The 15,544-nt window shown below is 47.1% G+C and overlaps 1 protein-coding gene across 1 annotated transcript in view; it reads left to right on the forward strand.

The window, feature by feature from the left end:
- The window catches only part of trpn1 (transient receptor potential cation channel, subfamily N, member 1), a 208,366-nt gene that overhangs the window by 178,223 nt on the left and 14,599 nt on the right, over window positions 1–15,544 (forward strand). The window contains exons 24-26 of the mRNA XM_080194604.1: window positions 3,005–3,202; window positions 6,037–6,243; window positions 8,615–9,986. Of these exons, the coding sequence (XP_080050730.1) occupies window positions 3,005–3,202; window positions 6,037–6,243; window positions 8,615–9,986 (1,777 nt within the window). The remainder of the gene's footprint in view (window positions 1–3,004; window positions 3,203–6,036; window positions 6,244–8,614; window positions 9,987–15,544) is intronic.

The raw sequence follows: 15,544 nt of genomic DNA on the forward strand, positions 1-15,544 counted from the left end.
GGTACTAACCGCTGTGCCACCGTGTCACCCTGTCATCAGACACTCACATTGAATACTAAATATTAATTCATGATAAACCCACGGGAGCGACATTCTTCCTATAAATAGCTTAAACCTAAACATCGCACAAGTATGACATTTTCTTCCTATCAATAGCTTTTTCCAGGAAAACCATGTTGTTTTCTAAATTGCAAGGGTGACGACCCTTAAAGAATGTTTCATTGAATGGGCTTTGGAAACAGGCTGAGGTTGTGAAAGGTGCTACATAAACGCAAGCCTTCTTTTTCATTTCTTCCTTCCCCCATTCATCCGATGGGCGGGATTTTCCAGCTGCACTCACCCAATGTCGGAAAATCCCGCCTGAGGTCAACATGGTCCATGTCCCGCCCGCTACGATTCCTGTGGTGGGCGTGACAGGTAAATTCTGCCCAATGTGTCTTAATTCTTAGATTGCCAAGAATCTTGGAATTTTGGATCCTCTGAGCAAAACATTTTCCCCCAAATTAAAAAGGTAACCTGTGTATGGAGGTGAAAGATGTAGGCATGATTTATAACAAAACATATTCAAAGTCGTGGCGGGGGGCTGGTGGGGCGGGCGAGTTTCGTAAAATCCAGCAGCTCACCATCCCATTGCCTGCCTCCCTCAGCCCAAGCTGTCTGAAACGTTATTGAAAGTGGGGTAGGTGACAGCCAGCACACTCATCTTTTGCTCTTTCAAAGCCCTTAAGGGGTCAATTCATGGCCTCTTCAGAACCGCATTCTCTTTAACTGTAGTTGCTGGAATAGGACATGGGGGGAAATCCTTTGTGGCTGCCTTGGGACCACCAGAAGCATCCCCCCCACCCCGGCATTCTCTAGCAAGATCATATGTCCCCTTTGACCCTCCAGCTGCCCACACATTCCTCAACCCCCTCTCCAGGAGCTGCCAGCCTTACCTCTGAGCCCAAGGCCCTCGTTGTCAAGACTAGCCAGCCATGGCCACTATGGTTATCGCACTGCTTTATTTAACATAAAGAAAAGGCCACATTCATAGCTGCCAGCAAGTACTGAGCTCCGAACCTATAGTCCCCCTGCCCAGACTGTCAGCGTGAATTTTAAACTCACGCTATTGTTTCTCATGTGGAGATCTCATGTAACCCATGTGGAGATCTATTGATGATCTCCTGGGTCCTTCGTGGCCACGATAACAAGGTGGAAAGAATGAACCCTTTTCTCAAGAGTATAGAAACACAGAAGGACCTAGGTTTGCAAGTCCCACAAATCCTTGAAGATGGCAGACAGGTAGAGAAGGTGGTGAAGAAGGCATATGGTATGCTTGCCTTTATAGGATGGGGTATAGAGTATAAAAACTGGAGTCTGATGTTGCAGTTGTATAGAATGTTGGCTAGGCCACATTTGGAGTACTGCATTCAGTTCTGGTCGCCGCACTACCAGAAGGACGTGGAGGCTTTGGAGAGAGTGCAGCGCAGGTTCACCTGGATGTTGCCTGGTATGGAGGGTCTTAGCTATGAGGAGAGATTGGGTAAACTGGCATTGTTCTCTCTGGAAAGACGGAGAATAAGGGGAGACCTAATAGAGGTGTACAAAATTATGAAGGGTACAGATAGGGTGAACAGTGGGAAGCTTTTTCCCAGGTTGGAGGTGATGATCACGAGGGGTCACAGGCTCAAGGTGAGAGGGCCAAGGCTTAACTCAGATATCAGAGGGACATTTTGTACACAGAGGGTGGTGGGGGCCTGGAATGCACTGCCAAGTAGGGTGGTGGAGGCGGACACGCTGGGATCGTTTAAGACTTACCTGGATAGTCACATGAGCAGACTGGGAATGGAAGGATACAAACGAATGGCCTAGTTGGACCAATGAGCGGCACAGGCTTGGAGGGCCGAAGGGCCCATTTCCTATGCTGTATTGTTCTTAGTTCTTTGTTCTCAGAAATTCTAAGCAACATTTCAGTCTCTGCACAGTCTCGCGGTCTTCCTGGGGTTCTACTCCCATTCAGCCAGCTTAACTTCACAGGGCCCTTCCATGTTTTGGCCACATATTCATATATATGCACATTGTGATTGACATGAGCACAGAGACATGCACAAATATACATCACTGCACTCCTATAAACAATTCTCATAATCTAAATAGGAATAAACCAGTCTACTGCTTTTTCTTAATATGATTTACAATAGCGATTAACACTTGAAAGGGTGCCAAACATTTTAAAGGTCAGTGATGTCTGAGAACACACAGGCGAGGTACAGCCCACTGACACCACCGCTCTTCCTTTGCTATGAATCAGTGTTCCTCTTTCCCTATTAAATGGCAGATTTTACAATACAGTGCAAGCACGTAGTAAGAATTTCATTAATCAATGGAGAATGTATGGGATGGGTTGACCTATATACCTGGTATTCCTGATTTTTGTTGTTCTCATGTAAAGCCCCACGCGTGGGAAATTACAGTTCACAATTCCACATGTCTGTTGCATTGAGACCAATGGATGAACCCAGTACTCTGCAGATGAGTCCTGTGCAGAATGTGTATACAGCACAAAGTGGCACTAAATAAGTAGTTGCCACGGGAAGTGCTATAGCGTAACGCGGGTCCATTAAGAAAGCAACATCCCCTCATCTCCCTTACTGTGAGAATGCGCAATGATTGGTAATAGCATAGGCAGAACTCAGCTTGTTTTCTGCGTTGGTTAAAATAGGGTAATGTCTTCACTGAAAAAGGTTTGGCAAAGCTTTATTGCTTTATATTGGGAGAAAACTCCAAAGAACCAGGCAGTAATTTCTTCACAATGCCCTGCCTACTGTAAGTGGCACGATGAAGTGTTCACTGAAGTGTGTTCTTGAACAGGAGGCCATGACAACAAATATACTTTCAGCAGACTGTAGGCCGTCTCATGTTTTTTTTGTAGCATTGTATTTCTCTTGTGTGGGCACGGTGTAGGAGCAGCGCCCGAGCAGGGGACCACTTAAACAAGGCGGTGACCAGTTGAATCTTGTTCCAGGGTTCCACCCCTCTCCACCTCGCAGCGCAGAACGGACATACTGCAGTGGTTGGGCTCCTCCTGAGTAAATCCACCTCCCAGCTTCACCTCAAAGACAAAAGAGGGCGCACCTGCCTGCACCTGGCAACAGCCAATGGCCACATTGAGATGGCACGAGCTCTGCTTGGCCAAGGGGCTGAGATCAACGTCACAGACAAGGTGGGTGATAAGGAGCAAGAAACGCTACCCTTCTGGTGCTTTGGATACTTTCTTCTATGTTCTCTGCCTTTGTTTGTGCCTGGGGGGTAATTCTCCACTAGCTGCAGCTAGGATCACCATTGAATCAGCTAAAACTGGATTCTCATTGGGCACCCCACTGCAGGTCTCCCTGCCCTCTGCGCTAGCCCCAAGCAGGTTTCCAGAGCGGGTGGGAACCTGATGCATTCCATTTTAATATCATTAGACTGTAATTAACAGATTTCAGACTGAATTCTTTTCACCACATCTGTTTAACCTGGTACCATCTTTTTAACTCTGCAGTTTCCTTTCAAGTCTTTGGTTATGCTAAGAGACTGTTTACATTCAATTTCACACTCCAGTACATTTATCTAGCCTCCTGATTGACAGGTCCAGGTTATTTTACAGAGGTTTTGTTTTAATTTCCTTTCACGGTTGATTAAATCTGAAGTGCTTCCTTTTTTCTCACCGCATTTTTTTTTTAAATAGGCTTATTCTTTGTTCCGAAGACCTCAGCTGATAGTTTTTTCATACTGGGTTTTCTTCAACCAGTCATGCTGAAATAGCATATCTGCACTGGAAGTAGCTTTCATTCTCCCTGCCACCCTGGCAATGCCCCCCTCCCACCCTAGCACTGACACCCTGGCATTAACACCTGATTGTCGGGTGGTACTGCCAAGGGGTGGGGCCTGAAGGAAGAGATGAGGGTGATGTGACCCCACGTCAGAGTCACTCTTGTGGTGCAGGGGGTGGGAGAATGAGGCCACTGACAGAGGGGAGGGAATCGGGTCACCCTCATACCTGTGTGATGGGGAGGGGGGGTGGAATGAAGGTGGGGTCTGTACTCAACTGTGACATCGGGGCACCCATTAAAAATGGCAGCCTGATCTCTGTGAAGCTGGGCTAGCCAACTTGGTCCCCACTGGGGATCTCTTCCCCCACCAAAGATGGTTGAATACCTCCTGGCAAGCTCTGCCAATGCTAACGGGAATCTTCCTAGTTTTCCCACTGGCAGCAGCACTTAGTTTTCCATCGGGGATACCCCTCCTGGAGTTTTATTTTCTGCCAACTTCAGAATCCATCTGAAGTAAAATGGGCAACTGATTTGTGAGCGGCACAGTGTTTAGCACTGATGTATCACAGCGCCAGGGACCCAAATTCAATTCCAGCCTCGGGAACTGCCTGTGTGGAGTTTGCATATTCTCCCCATGTCTGCGTGGGTTTCCTCCGGATGCTCCAGTTTCCTCCCATTACAAAGATGTGTGGATTAGGTTGATTGACCATGATAAATTGCCCCTTAGTGTCCTGGCGTTATGGGGATAGGGTGTGGGTGGATTGTTTTTTGTGTTGGGTCAAATGGCCTCCTCCTGCACTGTCAGGATTCTATGATTCACTGTTACCTAATTTTCGTGGTGGTAAAGTAGGTGCATTGGCCATGCTAAATTCCTCATCAGTGTATCTGAACGGGTACCAGAGTGTGGCAACCAGGGGATTTTCACATTAACTTCATTGCGGTGTTAATGTAAGCCTACTTAGAATCACTACAGTACAGAAGGAAGCCATTCGGCCCATCAAATCTGTACTGACCAGAATCCCACCCAGGCCCTATTCTCGTAACCCCTGCACATTTACCCTGCTAATCCCCCCAACACTAAGGGAAAACTTAACATGGCCAACCAACGTAACTCGCACATCTTTAGACTGTGAAAGGAAACCGGCGTTCCCGGAGGAAACCCACGTGGACACGGGGAGAATGTGTAAACTCCACACAGACAGTGACCTGGGGTCAGAATTGAAGCTGGGTACTTGGCGCTGAGAGGCTGCAGTGCTAACCACTGCAACACTGTGCCACCCCAGGCTAATAAATAAACCTAAAACATTAATTTTAACATTATCCTCTTCCAGTGTGCTCCCTGAGATCTATTCCTTGACAATTGTAAACCCCGTTACATTATGTTCTCATCTAATTGTACATTGTCTTGTTCAGGGGGATGGGAAGATGGCCTGTCTCCTCCATTCCCTTCATTTTCTTTGCCTCTTAGTGATTCAGTGATTAGAGAATTTAATTGAAGAGTTACGATTTGAACCTAAGTGCAGCAAGCACCTTGTGTAGTGTTTCCCATTTTGGTGCAAATAAAATAACAAAGTGAAGTACATGTGTAGTGTTCCAATGCATTTTTACAGGACAGTGGTTCCCAATTGCAATTCTCTGCCAAACAAAGTCAGAACATTGGTCAAGATGAAGAAGGAATGCACTGGCACACTCCTCTGGAAGAGAAGTTAAAAACCAGAGGGTGATTCATGCCAGCCTGTCCTGGCATCATAGAATCCTGACAGTGCAGAAGGAGGCCATTCGGCCCATCGAGCCTGCACTGACATCCCACCAAGGCCCTATTCCCAGCAACGCTGCATATTGACCCTATTGATCCCCCTGACACTAAGGGGCAATTTAGCACGGCCAATCAACCCACACACCTTTGGATTATGGGAGGAAACCAGAGCACTCGGAGGAAATCCACGCAACAGAGAGAATGTGCAGACTCCACACACATGGTCACCTGAGGCCAGAATTAAACCCAGGTTCCCAACGCTGTGAGGCAGCAGTGCTAACCACTGTGTCACCGTGCTGCCCATGCAGTCTTGCACCTCAATGTTGAAGGTGCATTGTATAGGAATAGTGAAAAACCTCTCCCCTAACAGTCAATGGAGTCCATTGTACAAAATGGAGGGGAGAGGGGGAGGGCAACTCTGAGCTCGAAAGAGAAAGTGATCACAGAGTGTTGAATTCAGTTGACTATTTTCTCTCCTGTGTTCAGAACGGTTGGACTCCACTGCACTTTGCAGCAAAGTCTGGTTACCTGGATACAGTGCAGTTCCTGGTGGAAAGCGGAGCTTCTCCCAAGTTGGAATGTAAGGAAGGGAAGACTCCCATTCAGTATGCAGCAGCCGACCACCACCAAGAGGTGGTCAGCTTCTTAATCCGAAAGAACAACATCACCCTTAAGCTAACCGAGGATCGCAAGGTAGGTGGCTGAAGAGCAAGACTGTGGGCAGCCCCTCTGTCAATGCAGACAGAATGCTGCCATTCAGCTCAATGAACATCTCATAGACTCATCAAATAACGCAGGAGGACACCATATGACCCACCATGCCTCTACTGAGAGAGCTGAATTAATCCCACCTCCCTGCTTTCCCCCCATAACCCGCAAAGTAGACCCCTCCAGGTACTTATCCAGTTCTCCTGCTAAGGTAGTATTGAACCTGCTGCCACCATTATAGAGGCAATGTATTGTAAGCTGCAACAATTCACTGCACTTTTTTCCCTTCTTGCCACCTCTAGTTCTATCTTAGAATCATAGAATCCTACAGTGCAGAAGGAGGCCATTGGTCCATCAAGTCTGCACCAACCACGATCGCACCCAGGCCCTACCCCCACAACCCCATGCATTTACCCCAGCTAGTTCCCTTGACACTAAGGGGCAATTTCACACGGTCAATCCACCTAACCCGCACATCTTTGGAATGTGGAAGGAAACCGGAGCACTTGGAAGAAACCCATGCAGACACGGGGAGAACATGCAAACTCTGCACAGGCAGTCACCCAAGCCAGGAATCGAACCCTCGTGCTGTGAGGCAGCAGTGCTAACCACTATATCATCGTGCCGCCCTGATGAATATTTGTGTTGATCAACTAGAATGAAGGGCAGCATGGTGGCACAGTGGTTAGCACTGCTGCCTCACAGCGCTAGGGACCGGTGTTCTACTCCCAGCTTGGGTCACCGTCTGTGTGGAGTCTGCACCTTCTCCCCGCATCTACGTGGATTTCCTCCAGGTGCACCGGTTTCCTCCCACAGTCTGAAAGACGTGCTGGTTAGATGTATTGGCCATGCTAAATTCTCCCTCAGTGTACCCAAATAGGTGCTGAAGTGTGGCGACAGCAGGGGGGGGTGGATTTTCACTTAGTGCAAGTAACTTGAGACACTAACAAATATACTATACTGATGAGTAACACTTAAGGTGCTTGATCTGTGTTCTTCAGAAGAGAGAAGAGTACACTGTGACCCAATAAAAGTTTTAAAAATTAAAGAGGCATTGATAATATTGATCAAGATAAATTGTTTACCAAAGGGTTCAAACATCCAGGCGATATGAGTGAATGGGAAATTCAAGTTGATGTAATTCACTGAAGAAACAATTGATAAATGTGTAGATGGAAACACATCTAATAGCTGTTGGCTGTCAATTGAAGATTCTGCTGACTGGCTTCAGGTGGTTGATATTTTGTTATGGCTTGACTCTCTGTAGGTTTCTGGGATTTCTACAAGCTAGAAAAAAATGTTTCCGAACAGCATGTTCTTTAGTAGCCTGTCAAGCATCGAAGTACAGCTCGAGTCAGATAATGGTGTAGTCCCTCCATGATTTCAAAACTGCTTTGCAAATAAAATCCGAGCACCTTGTGGTGTGGAGAATGCCCTCCAACCTCTTGCCTAGCTTTTCCTGCAAGTTAGTTCAAATCTGCCTTGTTGGAGAGGGTGGGAATAGATATGTTTATCTACCTACCTTGATGGTATTGATTTGAGTCTAGGATGCCAGGGAAAATATAGAGGGGATTAATATTTAAATAACTAAATTCTAACTGAGTACACTTCCAGTTGTTATCGAAGGACAGATTGTGCAGGGGGCTGGAGGAGATTGGGATCTTGAGCAGGCAGTAGCTTTCCCTGCTGTATGACGGTTGGCTTTCCATGGTTCCAATCGGGACTGAAATGGAGGCGGGGCTAGGAAAAGATGGCGGCGGTGATTCTGTTCAGATGAAGATGAGGGAGAAAGGCAGAGAGGGACATTAGATGAAGAAGGGTGGTCTGTGCTTTAAATAATGTAAAATTGTGAGGAATATACTTTCTATCTGCAGTTATTAATTTAATACTGTCAAATCAGAATTAGGTTAGTTTTTTAGTGTCACAAGTAGTCTTACATTAACACTGCATGTGAAGTTACTGTGAAAATCCCGTAGTCGTCACGCTCAGGCACCTGTCTGGGTACACTGAGGGAGAATTTAGCCTGGCCAATGCACCTAACCAGCACACCTTTTGGACTGTGGGAGGAAACTGCAGCATGTGGAGGAAACCCACACAGATATGGGGAGAATGTGCAGACTACACAGCCACCCAAGCTGGGAAATAAATCCAGGTCCCTGACACTATGAGGCAGCAGTGCTAACCACTGTGGCACTGTGCTGCCCCTGTTATCCTGGTGTGTGAAAGACATTTTAATGATTAAGACATTATATAATTGCAAGTGTTATTATTGACACAGTCCAATTCCCACAGTGCCCTGGAGTTGAGTGTAGCGCATCAGAATAACTAACACAATCTCTGTATATTTTTGTTACAGTTTATCTTTGATCTCATGGTCTGTGGAAAGCTCAATCGGAACAAAGTCATTGAAGAGTTTGTACTGCACTCAGCCGCTCCCATGGACACTGCCATCAAGCTCTCCCGTGCTTTTGGCATCACAGCTCTGAAGGAAAAGGAAAGGTCGATGGAGCTGCTGGAAGCGGCCAAATACTGCGAAAACATGGCAGCCGAGCTCCTCACCGTGGCGTCGGGTTGCCGGAGCGCCGGATACCTGCTCCGTGCTGTGGATCATCGTGGCACAACGATGTTGGACTCTTTAATTGAATGTGAGCAGAAGGACGTGGTAGCTCACCCAGCAGTTCAGAAGTACCTGACCGATGTCTGGTACGGCAACTTGAAGTGGGCCCACTGGAAAATAGTCCTTTTGTTCTTTACCTTCCTGATCTGCCCTCCTATCTGGCTGACGTTCTCCCTCCCCCTGAAGCACCGGTTCAACAGGATTCCGATCATGAAGTTCATGAGCCATTTGGTATCTCACATCTTTCTCCTGATGTTATTTATATTAACCATAGTCTATCCACCACTTAGCCCGATATACGAAGGAAGGATGCTGCCCGGCTGGAATGAGTGGCTGCTGCTAGCTTGGCTCTCGGGAATGCTGGTCTCGGAACTGACCCATCCTGGGGAGAGGACGGGGCTGGCATGGATCCGGGTTTTCATCCTGGGATTCTCGGCCCTCGCCGTCTTCTGCCACCTGCTTGCCTTTGCTTTCCGGGACCACGACCGGCTGCACTGCTTCTTTGCTCGGAACATTTTCCTCGCGGTGGCCATGACACTGTGCTTTGTGCAGTTTTTGGAGTTCCTCACGTTCCACCACCTCTTCGGCCCCTGGGCTGTCATCATCCGAGACCTGATGAAGGACCTCGCCAGGTTTGCGGTCATTCTGGCCCTGTTTCACGTAGCCTTCACCATGCAACTTTCAGCTGTTTACCAGCCCGTATACCCAGCATTGCTGGTCACCTCATCTGTTGGCAACAGTTCGGATTCGGAAGAGGGTTATTACGATATTCAAGACCCTGTGGATATCACTGTCCTCCTTTTCTTTGCTCTCTTTGGTATGGTGGACCCAGATACTTTGCCTCCATTGTATCGGACACCTGCCTTTACCCAATTCATTGTCAAGTTTGTGTTTGGAATGTACCTCGTCATGATCCTGATCGTTCTGATCAACTTGCTGATTGCCATGATGAGCGACACCTACCAGCGGATCCAGGCGCAGTCAGACACCGAGTGGAAGTTTGGGAGAGCCATGCTAATCCGTGACATGATCAGGAAATCCGGGACTCCTTCTCCATTCAACCTGTGCACTAATCTCTTCTACTACATCAAGATGTTGTGCAAGCATAGGGGTAAGTCAGTAACTCTTGCTGCGTAGAATACATCAAAGACTGGTGCTCCTTACATCAACCAGGCTTCCAGCTCCTGATCATTCCCGCTGACCTGCAATACAGAGGCGGGGAGTATCAGCCAGGATACCTGTCCTTTCTAAGTGATGTTCAAGTCATGGCTTCAGTAGATACTTGACGTGCTGCATTCCATGGTATTATAAGCATCAGTGTTAAATCCTTTGTCTCTCTGTTTCCTCTTACCCACCACAATAAGCAATCTTCCATGATTTACCCAGAGTGAAGTCCCCAGGTTACACTCGCCCCTTTACTGGCTCTCTCTCAGCACTGCTGTCACTCCCTATTTTCTTTCTGCTCTCAAAGAAATAGTGGGCCCCAGACTTAACCACACCCTGCCCCGACCCCTTTCTCCCTGTCTGAACCCCCATTTCTTCCAGCCCTGAATGCTTTGTCTCTCTCCCTCCACCCACCCAAGTCCCAGTTCCACTTCCTCCATTCCGTCCTCACACTCTTCAATCTTCTCTACCCTTCCACATGAATCCTCTTACTCCTGACTTCAGTATCCTCAGGCCATGGCCTAATCCTCTGATCCAGTCTTCAGTCTTCCATCCATCCTAGCTCCAAACTTGCTTCCATTCTGGGCTACAGGCAACCCCTACTTACTCCCCAACTCCAGTCCTCCTCACTCAAGCTCCAGTTCCCCATGCCATTGAGTCCCCAGTCCTCCTCTCTCTCCCACCAAACCCAGTTTCCATCCTGATTTCCCATCTGCCAGTATTCCCCCCATTCTTTCTCTAAGCGCATCCTTCGATCCCTAATGCTTCATCCTCCTCCTGCCCCAAGAGCTCCTAATCCTAATCCCCCCCATCCACCTCTCCCCTTAAGAACCAAAACCCAGAAGTTTGTCTTCCTCTCTCCAGCAAACTGAGCTTAACAAAGTGCCCCGGGATCGTTCCTCACCATTCTGAGCTCCAATTCCCTCCCCTCCAGTCCCTTTTTACATAGCATAAGCCTACCATTTTAAAGTTTATTTATTAGTCACAAGTCAGCTTACATTATCACTGCAATGAAGTTTCTGTGGAATTCCCCTGGTTGCCACACTCCGGCACCTGTTCAGGTCAATGCACCTAACCAGGACGTCTTTCAGACTGTAGGAGGAAACTGGAGCAGACATAGGGAGAACATGCAGATTCTGCACAGACAGTGACCCAAGCCGAGAATCGAACCCGGGTCCCCGGCGCTGTGAGGCAGCAGTGCTAACCACTGTGCCATCGTGCTGCCCTGTTTACCCAACAGGAGGTTCTGCTCCTGGAGGCTATCCCTCATCACCAGAAATAATCTCTGGTAAGATGCCATAAACGCTGGTAAGATGCCCCCTCCCCATCCCACCCATTACCCCAGTATTCTTCAGCGAAACCATTGTCGATTGTCAGAAAAACTCAAAAACCCAACAAGTCAATAATGTCCTTCAGGGAAGGAAATCTGCCACCCTTACCTGGTCTGGCCCACATGTGACTCCAGAGCCGCAGCAAATGTGGTTGACTCTCAACTGCCCTCGGGCAACTAGGGATGTGCAATAAATGCTGGCCAGCCAGCAATGCCCTAAACGGATAGAAAATAGACTCGGCTAGACTAGGCAAGTCAATGGCAGGGGTGGATCTGGATGAGGGCTTAAATGAGGGCAAGCTGCTTAAATGTGGAAATTCAAAGTGCTTCTATGGCTGGATGGATGTGTGGATTTGTATCCAAATTTGGTTTTTGTCTTGTTTATTGAGCGATAAATCATAGAATCATAGAATGTACAGCATGGAGCCAGGCCCTTCGGCCCAAACTGGTCCATTTGCCTGCATCTGGCCCATATCACTCTAAATCTTTCCTATCTATGTATCTGTCCAAATGCCTTTTAAATATTGTCAATGTCTCTGCCTCAACTGCTTCCTGTGGCAGCTCATTCCACATACATACCATCGTCTGTGCACAAAATTTGCTCCTCAGGTTCCCATTAATTCTCTCCCCTCTTAACTTAAACCTATGCCCTCTTGTTCTCGATTCCCCAACCCTGGGAAAAAGACTGAGTGCATTCACCATATCCATGCCTCTCATGATCTCTGTAAGATCTCTGTTATATATATCTGTAAGATCACCCCTCAGTCTCCTACGGTCTGAAGAAAAAAGTCCTAGCCTGTCCAACCTCTCCCTATAACTCAGTCCCTTGAGTCCTGGCAACATCCTTGTAAATCCCTTCTGCACTCTTTCCAGTTTAATAACGTATTTCCAATAGCAACTAAAACTCAACACAATATTCCAGGTACGACCTCACCAACATCCTGTACAACTGCAACATTATTTCCCAACTTCTATACTCAGTGCCCTGACTGATGAAGGCCAGCATGCCAAAGGTCTTCTTCACTGCTCTATCTACCTTTACCTCCACCTTTAGAGAACTGTACACCTGAATTCCAAGGTCTGTCATAAGAACATAAGAAATAGGAGCAGGAGTAGGCCATCTAGCCCTTCGAGCCTGCCCCGCCATTCAATAAGATCATGGCTGATCTGTTGTGGCTCAGTTCCACTTTCCCGCCCTCTCCCCATAACCCTTAATCCCCTCTCTTATCAAGAACCCATCAACCCGCTTCTTAAAAATATTTAGCGAGGCAGCCTCCACCACTTCAACAGGCAGAGAATTCCAGAGATTCACCACCCTTTGAGTGAAGAAGTTCCTCCTCAACTCCGTTCTAAACCGCCTCCCCTTTATCTTGAGGCTGTGCCCCCTAGTCCTACTGTCTGTTCCATGATACTCCCCAAGGTATGACCATTCACTGTGAAAGTTCTACCTTGATTTCACTTTGCAAAATACAACACCTCACACTTATCTGTATTGAACTCCAATGGCCATTTCTCACCCCACTACCCAGCTGATTAAGATCCTGCTACAATTTCTGATAACCATCCGCACTGTATACAATATCACCTATTTTAGCGTCATAGAAAATAGAAATTAGGATAAAGAAGAAGTGCACTTATGAGCAGTGACAGGTAGAAAATGGGAAATGTAATTTTGAATCTTCAGAACAGAAGGAAGCCAGTGAAGCTCAGATTTGAGCATTTTCCAGGTGATAGTGTAATGCTCTGAAGTTTTATTTATTAGTGTCACAAGTAGACTTACATTAACACTGCAATGAAGTTACTATGAAAGTCCCCTCATCACCACACCCCAGCACCTGTTCAGGTACACTGAGGGGGAAGTTAGCATGGCCAATACACCTAACCAGCACGTCTTTCGGACCGTAGGAGGAAATGGAGTACCCGGAGGAAACCCACACAGAGACGGGGAGAAAGTACAAACTCTGCATAGACAGTGACCCAAGCCGGAAATCAAACCGGGGTCCCTGGCGCTGTGAGGCCGCAGTACTAATCGCTGTGCCGCCGTGCTGTAAGACATTAATGCCATCACAATAGGAGAACTAATATGACAGGCTGTAACTCTTGTTGATCTGAATTAGTCAATTCTCCGAGGATGTAAGACTGAGAACTTTAATTAACAGAATACACAGTGGATGAACTTTCCCGTTCCTCCCGCCATGGGAATCGTAGCGGGTGAGGGGCGGACCACAGAATGGCCCATTGACCTCGGGCGTGATTTTCCGGTTTCGGGGTGGAGCGTGGCCGGAAAATCCCTCCCCGTTTCAGATTCACCACTGCATATGTACACTTTGCATCAATAGACTGAAAATTGGATTCGGTATGTGAGAAATTTCCCAGCATTATTGCAATCATCGGAGATTTTTCATGTCCAAAATGAGAATAATAGGTCCATTGGTCTCTTCCTTCGTTGGGTAAACCCTGGTAATTTTGGTTACTTTCAATCCCAATGAAACAGAAGCAGAGAGCAAAGCATCTGATGTCTCAGACAGTGAGAGCTGTGGCAAAATTCAATTCTCAGGGCCATTTTTTTTAATAGGTTTATGGGATGTGGCATTGCTGGCTGGGCCAGCATTTATTGCCCATCCCAAGAGCATTTAAGATTCAACCACATTGATTTGGGGCTAGTGTCACATGTAGGCCAGACCAGGTAAGGACAGCAGATTTCCTTCCCGAAAGGACATTTTCAAAAGTTACCCCCTGCCCTGTCTCAGTGAGAATAGAGAGGGGGGTGTCATTGGCGTGTAAGCTGGAAGGGTGGATGCCACTGGTGGCTTAAGAGTTGATCTGGCATGCTATGTAGGTAAGAGGATTTAGGGGAGGTGAGTTAGGGAGTTGGGGGATGCAGGAAGAACCTGAGGCAATCAGAGCAGAGGAAGGGATTCCCAAGGAGAGGCTCTGGGGAGCACCTACAGAGCCACAAGGAAACCTACAAGGTTAAAAATGATAAATTACTTTCACCTTTTCTGATGACAGCACTGCCTGTACCAGGTTTCAAGATGGGCCAAGCACTGAAAATTATTGTTATGAGTGACTGCTTAGGGTGGCACAGTAGCATGGTGGTTAACACTGCTGCCTCACAGCACCAGGGACTCAGGTTCAATTCCAGCCTCAGGCGATTGTTTGGAGTTTGCATGTTGTCTGCATGGATTTCCTCTGAGTGCTCCAGTTTTCTCCCACAGTCTGAAAGATTGTAGTAAGACAAATAGTAAACCTACTTGTGACACTGATATATACACTTTAAATTAGATCACATCAGGTTCCAGATGATGCAATCTGACTCCCAAGATTTAAATTTACCTGTGACTCCTGTTTGTCTGCAGCAGCAGCACTGACACTGCAGGTAAGATGAATGCAGTGGCAAATGCATCAGAAATGCAGCCATCAGTGCTCTGCCACTTTCTTAACCCATCCCATTCCCACCAAGGGGGCAGGGTTAGGATCCAGTCTATTGTTTCTACAAAAGTATTCCGTCTAAATTTTTACCTAAGGATAATCCAGGAAAGGAATTAAAGTTGGACCATCTGTTCTACAGTGGGGCAGCACAGTGGCACAGTGGTTAGCACTGTTGCCTCACAGCACCAGGGACCCGGGTTTGATTCCTAGCTTTGGGTCACTGTCTGTGGGGAGTTTGCAAGTTCTCATGTGTGTCTGGATGCATTTCCTCCCACTGTCCAAAAAATGTGCTGGTTAGGTGGATTGGCTAGATTCTCCCTCAGTGTACCCAAACAGGCACCGAAGTGTGGCGACTGGGGAATATCACAGTAACTTAACTGCAGTGTTACTGTAAGCCTACTGGTGTCACTAATAAATAAACTTAAACTTACACTGTTGCAATTACTTATCACTAATCATCAGTCCTTTTGAACACAGTTCCACACTGTGAAGTCACGTTCAGTGGATTCCCTCTTTAAACTTCTTTTCACACTAAACCCTGAAATGCAAATTTGTCAAAATCAACAATTTGGTTGAACTTTAGAATTTGGAAGACCGCTACTCTGTCAGCTCCATAATCTTACATCGCAACAAGGCAAAGCCTAGTTTACATAACTGTTGCTTACAGCTTAGTTTACTGTGACCTGGGCTGGAATTTTACCAGCACGTCTGCCCCAGAATCATGGTGGACGAGGCTCGCAGAA

Source organism: Carcharhinus amblyrhynchos, chromosome 8, assembly GCF_965287045.1.
Source record: "Carcharhinus amblyrhynchos chromosome 8, sCarAmb.v2.hapA, whole genome shotgun sequence".
Classification (NCBI taxonomy): domain Eukaryota; kingdom Metazoa; phylum Chordata; class Chondrichthyes; order Carcharhiniformes; family Carcharhinidae; genus Carcharhinus; species Carcharhinus amblyrhynchos.